This window comes from Balaenoptera borealis, assembly GCF_965194805.1.
Source record: "Balaenoptera borealis genome assembly, chromosome: 20".
NCBI lineage: Eukaryota > Metazoa > Chordata > Mammalia > Artiodactyla > Balaenopteridae > Balaenoptera > Balaenoptera borealis.
In genome coordinates, this window is record NC_138879.1 from 18,063,687 (window position 1) to 18,080,467 (window position 16,781).

Here is a 16,781-nt window from a genome sequence, read left to right on the forward strand (position 1 = left end):
GCCGACCTCCTCCCGCCAAAGGGTCCAGTTCAGGGACAGGCCGGCACCGTAAGACACCTATCCTTCGGCAGAGAATTATAATCGTCTTACTCTCTGGCTCACTCGATGAAATCTTTGAGTAAACTGTCCACGCTTTGTTACATAATTCCTCTCAGACTAAGGCTCTCCATTTTATACTGGACAGAAATCGCGGATCAATATTATTCTGTATGGGAATTCGGTACTCAGCACAGGTGGCTTTTTGCACAGTTACAAAAATAAATGTAGCCTTTATTACCAATTAATAAAAGACATAATTAACCCTAGTATAGGGAAGCAGGATAAGGTGATTAAATGCATAACAAGTGTGCGTTACTTTCTCTCTGGGGAAAGACTGGGTTTTAAGCATAACAGTGTCTGGCATCATAAGTGCTCAAAAGTATAAATCCAAATTCATTTTAAGCAGAGTTAGGAATTAGCAGAACAAGGAACTGGCCCAGCTAATGTGTGGGTCAAGAGTGCCTAGGACTTCCTGGGTCCAATGAGGGCTTCTGGTAAAAGAGAAGGGAAAGGGGTAAAGACAAGGAGATGGATCCCAGGAGTCTGGGTTTTTTGTTTTGTTTTGTTTAATACCTGACTAAAAAATAATAGCAAACAACTCCTGAAAATCTAGAATTGTAATAAGATTACTACATGATAAAAGGGAAGCCATGAAATAAACAGCTTCCATTATATTTTCTTTTAAGAGCCAGGGAGCATACTGGTAGTTTGGTCCTGACTACTAAAATCATTTGACTTCAACACTGCACTGCCCACATCAGAGACTGTAAGCAGTGTAAATGGATAGATACCCTAGATCCTATCAATAAACCCAGGCCCCTCCACAACTAGCCAGATTCCAAGAGGAAAGAAAAGCTGACCTGCCTTACTGTGTTACTGGATAACAAGATACAATGTGGTTCTATTACATAGTAAAGTCACTTACCAAACAAGATATTCTAACAAAGCTAACTACTTTTTTTAAAAGCATGTAAAAATTATACATTTGTACATATACACAATATACTTTACAGTTTGAAAGATAGTCCAAATAGTTCAACAGTTCATTTAGGGGGTTTTTTTGCATTGTTTTCCCTTCCAGATTCTTTGTCACTCCCTTGGCTCTGCCCTAATCTGACATCATCTGTCACATTATCTACTAAATCAAGTAAATGTTCGTTTACCCTGGTAAGCACAAACTATCTGGGTGACTCTGGGGAGAGAGGTTTCTGAAAGGTCCAGTCTATTCTGAGGTGATAGAATAGGTTTGTTCACACAGGTGGAGGGAAGAGGCATAAGGGAGCCTCCTTCCAGAGCAAGATGAGTGCTCACACCTAGATGTTCCAGTGCCCACCCATTTAAAAACTGTTAAGACCTGCTCTGCACCCAGCAAGTTACTGAGGGTCCCATAGAGCAAGTCACACTGGTTCTCAAAAGAAGTGGGCTGTTTTGGGAATCCATGGAGGAGAGTCACTTTGAACAGTGGTGGTTTGACATCTGTGGAAGAAGCCATTTGAACTCTTATAAAGAGAATTTTTAAGGGATCAGCAGCCTCCCTGGAAATTTCAGGAAAACCAGCAAGAGAGGGGATGGCTTTCATCTCTTCATAAAGTTCTTCTCCAGAGCTACTGAGGTTCTCTGTAGAGAGTAAATATTCCGCTTCACCCGATCTTCCAGAGAGGAGGTAGATGCACTCTCTAGCTTCATGCGGCTGGGAAGAGAAGACAGGTGAAAGTTAAGTAACAAGCATTTGTCAACTGGCCAACTCTCTGGCAGAATAAGAAGAAACAGGTTGCTAGCCATAAAGCAGCTGTAGAAGCACAAGCTCTCTTAAGCCCATGTAGATAACTTTCGAGTGACTCCATCTGGAACTCAATTTTTTATAAATATATAAGGAAAATGTATCTGTTTTGGAAAATAAGTCCAAGCTTCATTTGAAAAAGGCTTCCTGAGCCATGAATTCTTAGGAGAAGGCCAAGGAGATTCAGTGAAAATACCAATTCACCTCTCCTCCCCTCAAATGAAAAACATCCCACTGTCTGGCCAGAAGCTGGGAGTAGTAACAATGGTGTCTGGGGGCTGAGCTCCGCAGAGACACAGAAACACTGGGAACACAGTGAATGAACCAGTTGCCCAACTGCCTCCTTGGGACCATCGCCATGAAAGCTGATAGGCAGGAAAATGATGCACTCACTGGATAAACTTCCCATCCCGGGAGTCTAGCTTCTCCAGCCTCTGCTCCCGTTCGTCGTCCTTAGCGTGCTTCTTGAGGATGTTCAGCCTCTCTTCCTCCCGCCACTTGGCGTTTTCCATCATCTCTTGCCGTTTTCGCTCGAGCTCCTCTGATGAGAGCTTTCTGTTGAACACAAAAATCACCCTAAGGTCTACCTCTCTCCCAGCAACAACAACAAAAAAAAGAGAAACACCACAGGGAGAAGAGAAACCAGGTAGGACCCCAGGTTCTCCAGCCCATGGCTCTCTTCCCTCGGAAATGCCCAGCCCAGTGCCACACTCAGCATGAGTTTCCTTCCTTCCTAACATCTTGTTCAGGTGCTTGCACTCAAATTTCAAAGATTTTAGTGAAGGATTCCATACTCTCACTCAATAATCTCTGGAGTAATTATTCTGAAACAATAAATACAAAAAATAAATTGAGAACTAATCAGGAGCCTCAGGCTATGGCAATTATATTCCAGTTGTTTGCTCAACAACTTATAAAACAGGGGACTAAGTTCATCCATGTAACGGTTAACATCTACCACCTACCCACTAGAGGTGCTTAGAAATTCATGGACGTAGTGCGTGAGTATACCACTTTAGGACTAAGCTAGAAGCAAGATGCCTGAAGAATTCACCTTAGCCTCAGACAGTAATAGGTAGGTCTTTCCTGGCACTCACTGCAAATGAAGAGCAAGAAGAGGAGGTGATGAACCAGCTCGATCACTATTTACCAATGTCAGACATCCAAATCCATTGCTTCTCAAATTGGTGTGATGTACAGATCCCCCTTTAAAAGGAAAAATAATTATCGGAGTCCCATAAGGGAGTGGGACTCAATTTTTTCTCAATTTTGAGAAAATTAAGATACTAAAATTTGACATTTAGTTATCTATAGCGAAATGAAAAGCCTCCCCTTCAAAAACCCCACTAACTAAAATACATAAAAGCACAAGAAGATGGAAGAGGAAATAACACTAGATAAGAGATGTGAACAAACTGTCAGAAGATGGAAGTGGATGAAGGAGTAGTAACCACTTTAACAGATTAGAGGAAACTGAATCCTAAGTGCCTGATACTGATCAGAAGCAAGATATTCACACTGCAAAACCCAGGAAAGGTTCAGGGACTGCAGGCACCAAGCACTTTGGAGGGCGGTGCACAGGGTTGAAAACAAAGGGACTAATTTAAGGTCTGTATAAGGAGCAGTTAAGACATTCTGGGGTCCTCATGCCTGACTTGGGGAAGCCAGTGACTACTCTCCCAAACATCTACAGGAGACCCTCCAGAGGGTAGACCCTCCAGTAGTTTCTGAGAAATTGAACCACACAGGAGAATGACACCAGACAGCTACATGTAAAAGAATGAAATTAGAACATTTTCTCACATCACATACAAAAATAAACTCAAAATGGATTAAAGACCTAAATGTAAGACCGGAAACCATAAAACTCCTAGAAGAAATATGGCAGAGAGATTCAAGATGGCGGAGGAGTAAGTGGACGTGGAGTTCATCTCTCTCCATGGATGCATGAGGAATACATCTATAGATACAACAATTCTCACAGAACACTGGCTGAAAACTAGCAGAAGACCTTGGACACCGGAAAGGACTATAAAGATCCCTGCATAACTGGGTAGGATGGAAAAAAATGAAGGGAGAAGGAGGAGGAAAGGAAGCGGATGGGACCTACACCCTGGGGCGGGGGAGCTGAAGCAGAGGAGAGAGTCCTGAATTCGGAGAAACCCCCTCTCCGACGGGGAAATCGATTGGGACAGAAGGGAAGCATTTGAGGCTGTTGGAAGAGGGTGAAGCAGCCGATCTGTGGCTGACGGGACAGAGTGAGAAATACACAGATGGTCCGTACCATGGGCCTGTGTGCCCCGGACTGGGATGTGTGTTCACAGGTGTGCAAGGGGGCTGGGAGCTGGTGCGTGGGGATTGGAGAACGGGCCCAGAGTGAGAACTGCTGTTGGATGTGGGAAGATGAACTGAGGGAAGCAGGCGCTACTGCTGAGTCACATGCATGGGGAGGAGCCACTACTGTAACCTCTCTCTCCCCACACGCCGGCGCCTGCCAACGACAATAAAAGAAGCCCGCTCAGGGCTGGCCCTCACACGTCTGCTGCCGGATGCCAGAAAAACCCCGGCCAGGGCTGGCCCTCACGTGCCTTATGCCGGGCGCCAGAAAAACCCTGGCCAGGGCTGGCCCTCACGTGTCTTATGCCGGGCTCCAGAAAAGGCCCTCACTAGGGCCATATCTCTTGCGCCCATGGCTGCCGGCTTCCCTGCGCATTTGGCACGGCCCGGGCTCCCGCGATCCAAGCAGTCAGACCACCTCTGCACCCCATTCTCACAGGGGCAGACCCAAGAGCTCCAAGGCAGCCTCAGGACCAGACTCCTGTGGATGGACCACAGAGGTGGGGATAAAACCAAAGCTGAACCCCAGGGACAGGGTAACTAAGGAAGAAGATTGAAAATCTTTCCATCAGCTATACAAGCTGCAGATTAAATCCCCAGGATCAGCTAGGTAGACCCTGCGTCTATGGAATATCTGAGTAGACAATGAGTGTTTCCCACAAATGAAAACGGTCTAGCTCTGGCAGCTGTGGACTTTGGGGGCAAGCACACACAGGAACTGGGCCAGATCAGAGTCTGAGTGGTGCTCTCAGGGCCCACAGCAGGTCCAGAGACCAGCCCAGAGGCAGAGGAGCCTCTTGGGGAGGCGGAGGTGGGCTGTGGCTCATGGCATGTGCAAGGACACTTACAGCAGAGACCCCAGGGAAACATAATTATTACTATTAATTTTATTATGTTTTGATTCATTCTGTTGTTGGTTCTAGCTTTTTTTTTGGTTTTTCTTTTTTTGTTTGTTGTTGCTTTAGTTTTTTTTTTTTCAGTCTTTTGGGATCTCCATGTTTTATTACATATTTTTATTGTTTATTGTTTATTTTTTTATACAATTCTATTTTTACTTTGCTCTTCTGTTGTTCTGTGTTCTTTTCCCTTATTTTTTTCTTCCTCATTTTCTTTTTTTCTCTTTTAATTTATCTACTTATGGCTGTGTTGGGTCTTCGTTTCTGTGCGAGGGCTTTCTCTAGTTGTGGCAAGCGGGGGCCACTCTTCATCGCGGTGCGCGGGCCTCTCACCATCGCGGCCTCTCTTGTTGCGGAGCACAGGCTCCAGACACGCAGGCTCAGTAATTGTGGCTCACAGGCCCAGTTGCTCCGCGGCATGTGGGATCTTCCCAGACCAGGGCTCGAACCCGTGTCCCCTGCATTGGCAGGCAGATTCTCAACCACTGCACCACCAGGGAAGCCCCCTCATTTTCTTTATTTTTCTTTTTATTATCTTTTCATTTCTACTTTGTTTTTCTGTTGTCCTGTGTTTTTTCCCTTTTTATTTTCTTTCATTATTATTATTTTTTTAATCATTTTTATCGGTTTGTTCTGTTTCCTTGCTTTACTCTTCAGTTGGCACACTGCTTTGGTTTTGTTTTTAGATTATGTGTTTTTGTTAGTTTTAATCCTAATTGTTTGATTTCATTTTTGAGTTCTTCTATTTGGTTCTCTTGCTTTTTGTTTTATTTGGCTCTGTTTTTGTTTCTTTTACATGAGTATGTGTTTCCTTGTTTCTCCTCTTGTTTGTTTGATTTTGTTTTTACCATTTCTCCAGGGTTTTGTCTTTTTCTTTAATATATTTTCTATTTTATTTTTTTATATTTCTGTTTCTACGTTGCTTTTCTGTTGTTCTGTCTTCTTTCCCCTCTCTCTCTCTTCTTTTTTTTATATCATTTTTTGTTGGTTTGTTTCGTTTCTTTGCTTTATTCTTCAGTTGGTACTCTGCTTTGGTTTTGTTTTTTGGTTCGGGGTTTTTGTCAGCTTTCTTCTTAATTGATTTTGTTCTTGGGTTCTTTTGTTTGTCTGGTTGTTCCCTTGCTATTTGGTTTATTTGGTTCTCTTCTCATTTCTTTTGTGTGTGTGCGTGTTTCCTTGCTTCTGTTTGTTTGATTTTACTGTTTACCATTTGTCTGGGGTTTTGTTAGTCTTTTTTTTTAATCCCCTTTATTGCTGGGACGAGCGACTTGCAGGGTCTTGGTCCCTCAACCACAAGTCGGGCCTGGGATTCTGGAGTGGGCGCACCAAGTCCAGGATGCTGGACGAATAGAGAATTCCTGGCCCCAGGGAAGATTAATCGCCGAGAGCTCTCACGGAGGCCTCTATATGAATCCAAGACATGGCTCCACCCAACTGCCAGCTGCTCCCAGTGCTGGATGCCTCACACCAAACAACAAACAAGACAGGAACAAAAACCCACCCATTAGCACAGAGACTACCTAAAGTCATACTAAGCTCACAGACACCCCAAAACACACCACCTGACACGGCCCTGCTCAGGAGAGGGAAAAGACTCAGCTCCACCCACCAGAACGCAGGCACCAGGCCCTCCCATCAGGAGGCCTACACAAGACACTGGACCAACCCCACCACCGGGGGCAGAGAACAGAAGCAAGAGGAACTACGACCCTGCAGCCTAGGGAAAGGAGACCTCAAATACTGTAAATTGGACAAAATGAGAAGACAGAGAAATATCTTACAGACAAAGGAGCAAGATAAAAACCCACAAGACCAAATAAATGAAGAGGAAATAGGCAAACTACCTGAAAAAGAATTCAGAGTAATGATAGTAAAGATGATCCAAAATCTTGGAAATAGCATAGAGAAAATATAAGAAACGTTTAACAAGGAACTAGAAGAACTAAAGAGCAAACAAACAGTCATGAACAACACAATAACTAAAATTAAAAATACTCTAGAAGGAATCAATAGCAGAATAACTGAGGCAGAAGAACGGATAAGTGAGCTGGAAGATAGAATGGTGGAAATAACTGCCGCACAGCAGAAAAAAGAAAAAAGAATGAAAAGAATGGAAGCCAGTCTCAGAGACCTCTGGGACAACATTAAGTGCACCAACATTCGAATTATAGGCATCCCAGAAAAAGAAGAAAAAAAGAAAAGGTCTGAGAAAATATTTTAAGAGATTATGGTTAAAAACTTCCCCAACATGGGAAAGGAAATAGTCAATCAAGTCCAGGAAGCACAGAGTCCCACACAGGATAAAGCCAAGGAGAAACATGCCAAGACACATATTAATCAGACTAACAAAAACTAAAAACACAAAGAAAAAATATTAAAAGCAGCAAGGGAAAAGCAACAAATAACATACAAGGGAATCCCCCTAAGGTTAACAGCTGATCTTTCAGCAGAAACTCTACAGGCCAGAAGGGAGTGGCAAGATATATTTAAAGTGACGAAAGGGAAAAACCTACAACCAAGATTACTCTACCCAGCAAGGATCTCATTTAGATTTGATGGAGAAATCAAAAGCTTTACAGAGAAACAAAAGTTGAGAGAATTCAGCACCACCAAACCAGCTTTATAACAAATGCTAAAGGAACTTCTCTAGGCAGGAAACACAAGAGAAGGAAAAGACCTACAATAACATACCCAAACAATTAAGAAAATGGTAATAGGAACATACATATTGATAACTACCTTAAATGTAAATGGATTAAATGCTCCAACCAAAAGACATAGACTGGCTGAATGGATACAAAACCAAGACCCATATACATGCTGTCTACAAGAGACCCACTTCAGACCTAGGGACACATACAGACTGAAAGTGAGGGGATGGAGAAAGATATTGCATGCAAATGTAAATCAAAAGAAAGCTGGAGTAGCAATACTCATATAAGACAAAACAGACTTTAAAATAAAGACTATTACAAGAGACAAGGAAGGACACTATATAATCATCAAGGGATCACTCCAAAAAGAAGACATAACAATTGTAAATATCTATGGGCCCAACATAGGAGCACATCAATAAATAAGGCAAGTGCTAACAGCCATAAAAGGGGAACTCAACAGCAACACAATAAAAGTAGGTGACTTTAACACCCCACTTACACCAAAGGACAGATAATCCAAACAGAAAATAAATAAGGAAACACAAGCTTTAAATGACACATTAGACCAGATGGACTTAATTGATATTTATAGGACATTCCATCCAAAAACAAAAGAATACACTTTCTTCTCAAGGGCACAGATAACATTCTCCAGGACAGATCACATCTTGGGTCACAAATCAAGCCTCGGTAAATTTAAGAAAACTGAAATCGTATCAAGCATCTTTTCCGACCACAATGCTATGAGACTAGATATCAATTACAGGAAAAAAAACTGTAAAAAATACAAACACATGGAGGTTAAACAATATGCTACTAAGCAACCAGGAGATCACTGAAGAAATCAAAGAGGAAATCAAAAAATACCTACAAACAAATGACAATGAAAACAAAACAACCCAAAACCTATGGGCTGCAGCAAAAGCAGCTCTAAGCGGGAAGTTTATAGCAATACAATCCTACCTCAAGAAACAAGAAACATCTCAAATAAACAACCTAACCTTACACCTAAAGCAATTAGAGAAAGAAGAACAAAAAACCTCCAAAGTTAGCAGAAGGAAAAAAATCATAAAGATCAGATCAGAAATAAATGAAAATGAAATGAGGGAAACAATAGCAAAGATCAATAAAACTAAAAGCTGGTTCTTTGAGAAGATAAACAAAATTGATAAACCATTAGCCAGACTCATCAGGAAAAAAAGGGAGAAGACTCAGATCAACAGAATTAGAAATGAAAAAGGAGAAATAACAACTGACTCCGCAGAAATACAAAGGATCATGAGAGATTACTACAAGCAACTATATGCCAATAAAATGGACAACCTGGAAGAAATGGACAAATTCTTAGAAAAGCACAACCTTCCAAGACTGAACCAGGAAGAAACAGAAAACATGAACAGACCAATCACAAGCACTGAAATTGAGACTGTGATTAAAAACCTTCCAACAGGGGCTTCCCTGGTGGCGCAGTGGACAAGAATCTGCCTGCCAATGCAGGGGACATGGGTTCAATCCCTGGTCTGGGAAGATCCCACATGCCGCAGAGCAACTAAGCCCATGCGCCACAACTACTGAGCCTGCACTCTAGAGCCCGCAAGCCACAACTACTGAAGGCCGCATGCCTAGAGCTCGTGCTCCGCAACAAGAGAAGCCACGACAATAAGAAGCCCATGCACCGCAATGAAGACCCAACACAGTGACAAACAAAAAACAAATAAATAAATCAATTTATTAAAAAAACAAAACAAAAACCTTCCAACAAACAAAAGCCCAGGACCAGATGGCTTCACAGGCGAATTCTAGCAAACATTTACAGAAAAGCTAACACCTATCCTTCTCAAACTCTTCCAGAATATAGCAGAGGGAGGAACACTCCTCAACTCATTCTATGAGGCCACCATCACCCTGATACCAAAACCAAAGATGTCACAAAAAAAGAAGATTACAGGCCAACATCACTGATGAACATAGATGCAAAAATCCTCAACAAAATATTAGCAAACAGAATCCAATAGCACATTAAAAGGATCGTACCCCATGATCAAGTGGGGTTTATCCCAGGAATGCAAGGATTCTTCAATATATGCAAATCAATCAATGTGACATACCATATTAACAAACTGAAGGATAAAAACCATATGATCATCTCAGTAGATGCAGAGAAAGCTTTTGACAAAATTCAACACCCATTTATGATAAAAACTCTCCAGAAAGTGGGCATAGAGGGAACCTACCTCAACAAAATAAAAGCCATATTTGACAAACCCACAGCCAACATCATTCTCAATGGTGAAAAACTGAAAGCATTTCCTCTAAGATCAGGAGCAAAACAAGGGTGCCCACTCACACCACTATTATTCAACATAGTTTTGGAAGTTTTAGCCACAACAATCAGAGAAGAAAAAGAAATAAAAGGAATCCAAATTGAAAAAGAAGAAGTAAAAATGTCACTGTTTGCAGATGACATGATACTATAGACAGAAAATCCTAAAGATGCCACCAGAAAACTACTAGAGCTAATCAATGAATCTGGTAAAGTAGCAGGATACAAAATTAATGCACAGCAATCTCTTGCATTCCTATACACTAGCAACAAAAAATCAGAAAGAGAAATCAAGGAAACACTCCCATTTACCACTGCAACAAAAAGAATAAAATACCTAGGAATAAACCTACCTAAGGAGGCAAAAGACCTGTATGCAGAAAACTATAAGACACTGATGAAAGAAATCAAAGACGATACAAACAGATGGAAAGATATACCATGTTCTTGGATTGGAAGAATCAACAATGTGAAAATAACTGTACTACCCAAAGCAATCTACAGATTCAGTGCAATCCCTATCACATTACCAATGGCATTTTTCACAGAACTAGAACAAAAAATTTCACAATTTGTATGGAAACACAAAAGACCCTAATAGCCAAAGCAATCTTGAGAAAGAAAAACGGCACTGGAGGAATCAGGCTCCCAGACTTCAGACTATACTACAAAGCTACAGTAATCAAGACAGTATGGTACTGGCACAAAAACAGAAATATAGATCAATGGAACAGGATAGAAAGCCCAGAGATAAACCCACACACATATGGTCACCTTATCTTTGACAAAGGAGGCAAGAATATACAATGGAGGAAAGACAGCTTCTTCAATAAGTGCACCTGGGAAAACTGGACAGCTACATGTAAAAGAATGAAATTAGAACACTTCCTAAAACCATACACAAAAATAAACTCAAAATGGATTAAAGACCTAAATGTAAGGCCAGACACTATAAAACTCTTAGAGGAAAACACAGGCAGAACTCTCTTTGACATAAATCACAGCAAGATCTTCTCTGACCCATCTCCTACACTAAGGGAAATAAAATCAAAAATAAACAAGTGGGATCTAATGAAACTTAACAGCTTTTGCACAGCAAAGGAAACCATAAACAAGACAAAAAGACAGCCCTCAGAACGGGAGAAAATATTTGCAAATGACAAAGGATAAATCTCCAAAATTTACAAGCAGCTCATGCAGCTCAATAGCAAAAGAACAACCCAATCCAAAAATGGGCAGAAGACCTAAATAGACATTTCTCTAGAGAAGATATACAGATTGCCAACAAACACATGAAAGGATGCTCAACATCACTAATCATTAGAGAAATGCAAATCAAAACCACAATGAGGTATCACCTCACACCAGTCAGAATGGCCATCATCAAAAAATCTACAAACAATAAATGCTGGAGGGGGGGTGGAGAAAAGGGAACCCTCCTGCACTGTTGGTGGGAATATAAATGGATACAGCCACTCTGGAGAGCAGTATGGAGGTTTCTTAAAAAACTAAAAATAGAACTACCATATGACCCAGCAATCCCACTCCTGGGCAAATACCCTGAGAAAACCATAATTCAAAAAGATACACGTACCACAATGTTCATTGCAGCAGTATTTACAATTGCCAGGACATGGAAGCAACCTAAACATCCATTGACAGATGAACGGACAAAGAAGCTGTGGCATTTATATACAATGGAATATTACTCAGCCATAAAAAGGAACGAAATTGAGTTATTTGTAATGAGGTGGATGGACCTAGAGTCTACCATACAGAGTGAAGTAAGTCAGAAAGAGAAAAACAAATACTGTATGCTAACGCACATATATGGAATCTAAAAAACCGGTACTGATGAACCTAGTGGCAGGGCAGGAGTAAAGACGCAGATGTAGAGAACAGACTTGAGGACACAGAGGGGGAAGTGGAAACTGGGACAAAGTGAGAGAGTAGCACTGACATACATACACTACCAAATGTAAAATGGATGGCTAGTGGGAAGCTGCACCATAGCACAGGGAGATCAGTTCGATGCTTTGTGGTGACCTAGAGGGGTGAGATAGGGAGGATGGGAGGGAGGCTGAAGAGGGAGGGGATATGGGGATATATGTATACTTATAGCTGATTCACACTTTGTTGTACAACAGAAACTAACACAACATCGTAAAGCAATTATAATCCAATAAAGATATTTTTAAAAATAATATTAAAAAAAAGAAACATAGGCAGAACATTCTTTGACATAAGTCACAACAATTATTTTTTTAGATCTGTCTCCTCGGACAAAGGAAACAAAAGCCAAAATAAACAAATGGGACCTGATTAAACTTGAAAGCTTTTGCACAGCAAAGGAAACTATCAACAAAACAAAAAACTGGGACTTCCCTGATAGCGAAGTGGTTAAGAATCCACCTGCCAATGCAGGGGACATGGGTTCGAGCCCTGGTCCAGGAAGATCCCACATGCCGCAGAGCATCTAAGCCCGTGAGCCACAACTACTGAGCCTGCGCTCTAGAGCCCATGAGCCACAACTACTGAGCCCACACACTTACAGCCCATGCTCCGCAGCAAGAGAAGCCACTGCAGTGAGAAGCCCGCACACCGCAATGGAGAGTAGCCCCCCATCGCCGCAACTAGAGAAAGCCCATGCGCAGCTACAAAGACCCAATGCAGCCAAAAATTAATTAATTAATTAATTAACTTTAAAAAAAAAGAACTACAACTGATTTAAAAAAAAAAAAACCTACTGAATGGGAAAAATATATTTGCAAATGATATGACTGACAAAGAGTTAATATCCAAATTACATAAGCAGCTCAAAAAACTCAATATCAGAACAAACAACCCTATTAAAAAATGAGCAGGAGACCTGAATAGACATTTTTCCAAAGAAGATATAGTCTTCTATATCTCCTTGCGCATATTGGCTAGTCTTCTTATAGTCAACATGTATATGAAAAGATGCTCAACATTGCTAATCATCAGGGAAATGCAAACCAAAACCACAATGAGATATCACCTCACAGCTGAAGAATGGCTGGTGTCAAAAAGACCACAAATAACAAAGGTCAGTGAGGATGTGGAGAAAAGGGAACCCTACTTACCCTGCTGGTGGGAATGTAAATTAGTGCAGCCACTATGGAAAGCAGTATGGAGGTTCTTCAAAAAAGTAAACATAGAACTACCACATGATCCAGCAATTCCACTCTTTTTTTTTGGCCACACCATGCGAGATCTTTGTTCCCTGACCAGGGATCGAACCCGTGCCCCCTGCAGTGGAAGCACAGAGTCCTAACCACTGGACTGCCAGGGAATTCCCAGCAATTCCACTCTTGAGTATACATCCAGAGAAAATAAAAACACTAATTTGAAAAGATACATGCACCCCAATGTTCATAGCATCATTATTTATAACAGCCAAGATATGAAGCAACCTAAGTGTCCATCAACAGAAGACTGGATAAAGAAGATGTGGTATATAATGGAATATTACTCAGCCATAAAAAAGAATGAAAATTTTGCCATTTGCAACAACATGGATGGACTTGGAGGATATTATGCTTAGTAAAAGAAGTCAGACAGAGAAAGATTGTATGTTATTACTTACATGTGGAATCTAAAAAATGAAACAAATGAATGACTGTAACAAAATAGAAACAGACACACAGATGTAGAGAACAAACTAGTGGTTACCAGTGGGGAGGGGGATGGAGGAGGAGCAAGATTAAGAGTAGGGGACTAAGAGGTACAAACTACTATGTATAAAATAAATATGATACAAGGATATATTATACAGCACAGGGAATATAGCCAATATTTTATAATAACTTTAAATGGAATATAATCTATAAAAATATTGAATCACTATGTTGTACACCTGAAACTGATATATTATAAATAAACTATACTTTAAAAAAAGGTTGTCTATTATTTGATCAAAACAATTAAAGAAATTGTGCCTTAATAATAGTAATTAATGCAAGAATAGTAACTCCATTTTCTATTTCCTATTGCCACCTTTGTTCTGGGCAATTTACAAGCCCAACAGAAGGAATTTTAGCCACTTCTGGGGTGTGACCTTATAGTAGTGGTTTTTGTTAGTTTGTTTTGAGCATACACATTTTTTTAATTATAAAAGTGTTGTGGGGCTTCCCTGGTGGCGCAGTGGTTGAGAATCCGCCTGCCAATGCAGGGGACGTGGGTTTGAGCCCTGGTCCAGGAAGATCCCGCATGCCGCGGAGCAGCTAAGCCCGTGTACCACAACTAGTGAGCCTGTGCTCTAGAGCCTGCGAGCCACAACTACTGAGCCTGCATGCCACAACTACTGAAGCCCGCGCGCCTAGAGCCCGTGCTCTGCAACAAGAGAGGTCACCACAATGAGAAGCCTGCACACCACAGTGAAGAGTGGCCCCCTCTCGCTGCAACTGGAGAAGGCCCACGCACAGCATGGAAGACTCAACGCAGCCAAAAATAAATTAATTAAATAAATAAATTTAAAAAAAGAAAAAAAGTATTGTGATATCTATCGCATATGGAATGCATGAACAACAAGGTCCTACTGTATAGCACAGGGAACTGAATTCAATATCCTGTGATAAACCATAATGGAAAAGAATATGGGGCTTCCCTGGTGGCGCAGTGGTTGAGAGTCCGCCTGCCGGTGCAGGGGACATGGGTTCGAGCCCTGGTCTGGGAAGATCCCACATGCCGTGGAGCAACTAGGCCCGTGAGCCACAACTGCTGAGCCTGCGCATCTGGAGCCTGTGCTCCGCAACGGGAGAGGCCGCGGTGGTGGGAGGCCCGCGCACCGCGATGAAGGGTGGCCCCCGCTTGCCGCGGCTGGAGAAAGCCCTCGCACAGAAGTGAAGATCCAATGCAGTCAAAAATAAATATAAATTAATTAATTAATTAAAAAAAAAATGTACTTTAAAAAAAAAAAATGGCTAATTGAGGTTCTTCCTTTGGAAAAAAAAAAAAAAAAAAGAATATGAAGAAGAATGTGTATATATATATATATATGTGTGTGTGTGTGTGTGTGTAACTGAATCACTTTGCTGTACAGCAGAAATTAATACAACATTGCAAATCAACTATACTGGAATAAATTTTTTTTAAAAGTGCTGTGTTGACTGTAAGAAATTTAGGAAGCACTGAAAGCAATGGAAAAATAATGTGGAATCCCCCAGTCCCCCAAAGAAAACTTAAGAGAAAAAAAAAAAGTCTTAGTCTATAAAAATCGCTTTAAATTGAGAACCTCACTGCTCAAGAGAAGCTTCATCCTTCAGCTGACAAGTAAGTTGTTTTAGATCACTAATTAAAACAAAACATACATACAAAAGAGAACTCAAAAATTTTTAAATTCTTATAGAACTCTCAGGCCCTTGAGGAAATATCCAGTGACTCTCAATCTGAGAAACAGTGTAAATAGTGCTAAGAAAGGTTTTACAGCCATAACTTTTCTTTTGTCTTAATTCAGCACCATCTTGGTTACATCTTTGGTGTTCAACTACCTGGAACACCAAACCAAAACAAAGAGATATCACAGAATCCATGCTTTCAAGTTTCTGTTTCCATTCCTGGAAGACAGAAGTCTTGAGGGCTCTAATTCACTTTATTTATTTATTTTTTAAAATTTTACTGGGACTTCCCTGGTGGCACAGTGGTTAGGAATCTGCCTGCCAATGTAGGGGACACAGGTTCAAGCCTTGGTCCAGGAAGATCCCACATGCCATGGAGCAAGTAAGCCCATGCGCCACAACTACTGAGCCCAAGTGCCACAACTACTGAAGCCCACATGCCTAAAGCCCGTGCTCCACAACAAGAGAAGCCACCACAATGAGAAGTCCGCACACCACAACGAAGAGTAGCCTCTGCTAGCTGCAACTAGAGAAAGCCTGCACGCAGCATCGAAGACCCAACACAGCCAAAAATAATAAATTTATTAAAAAAAAACACTTTATTGAAGTATTGGTCTATTGGTCCTATACAGTAGGACCTTGTTGTTTATTCTAACTCATTTTAAATCACAAAATTCAACAAAGATTCTAAGGGTGATAAGAAAGGCTGACAAAGTGAGACAAATTTAAGTGATGGCAGATGGCAAAAGAGACAGAAAAACAAAGCGGGATCTGAAAAAGCAGACCTTGTGCTGACCAAGAGCCTTAAAATACATTAAAAAAAAATACACACTCATGAGCATCCATCCCTAAGAACAGCATGAATGACAGCACAGCTGAAGAACTGACCCAGTGTCACCAATAAAAGATTAAATTATGCATAATATACCCTCCCTCTCTGGGAAGGCAGGGAAATATGTACCTAGGTATTTTGGAAAGTTGCCAGTGAAAATGAAACCTTAAACTTAGGGAATCAGGCAATTAAAAGTTAAAAGGGACTTTAGGGTTTGCCTCTCTTCTAACAGCATAGTGAATAAAAGAGGTTGTTATGAACTCTGTGGTTCTCAGTGCTGGTTGTGCACTGGAACTACTGGGATGCTTTAAAAATACTGATGTCTAGGGTTTCCCTGGTGGCGCAGTGGTTGAGAATCTGCCTGCCAGTGCAGGGGACACGGGTTCGAGCCCTGGTCTGGCAAGATCCCACATGCCGCGGAGCAACTGGGCCCGTGAGCCACAACTACTGAGCCTGCGCGTCTGGAGCCTGTGCTCCGCAACAAGAGAGGCCGCGATAGTGAGAGGCCCGCGCACCGCGATGAAGAGTGGTCCCCGCTTGCCACAACTAGAGAAAAGCCC

The 16,781-nt window shown here is 41.5% G+C and overlaps 1 protein-coding gene across 2 annotated transcripts in view; it reads right to left on the reverse strand.

Annotated features, from left to right (window-relative positions):
- Positions 1-249: 249 nt before the first annotated feature.
- CWC25 (CWC25 spliceosome associated protein homolog) overlaps positions 250-16,781 on the reverse strand; it is a 33,958-nt gene continuing 17,426 nt past the window's right edge. The window contains exons 9-10 of one of the 2 annotated variants that reach the window (XM_082373516.1): positions 2,213-2,374; positions 250-1,729 (exon numbers count right to left, since the gene is read on the reverse strand). In XM_082373516.1, the coding sequence (XP_082229642.1) occupies positions 1,615-1,729; positions 2,213-2,374 (277 nt within the window). In that variant the 3' untranslated portion in view covers positions 250-1,614. Of the gene's footprint in view, positions 1,730-2,212; positions 2,375-2,916; positions 3,026-16,781 lie in introns of those variants that run through there. The other variant, XM_082373517.1, reaches the window with a different exon arrangement.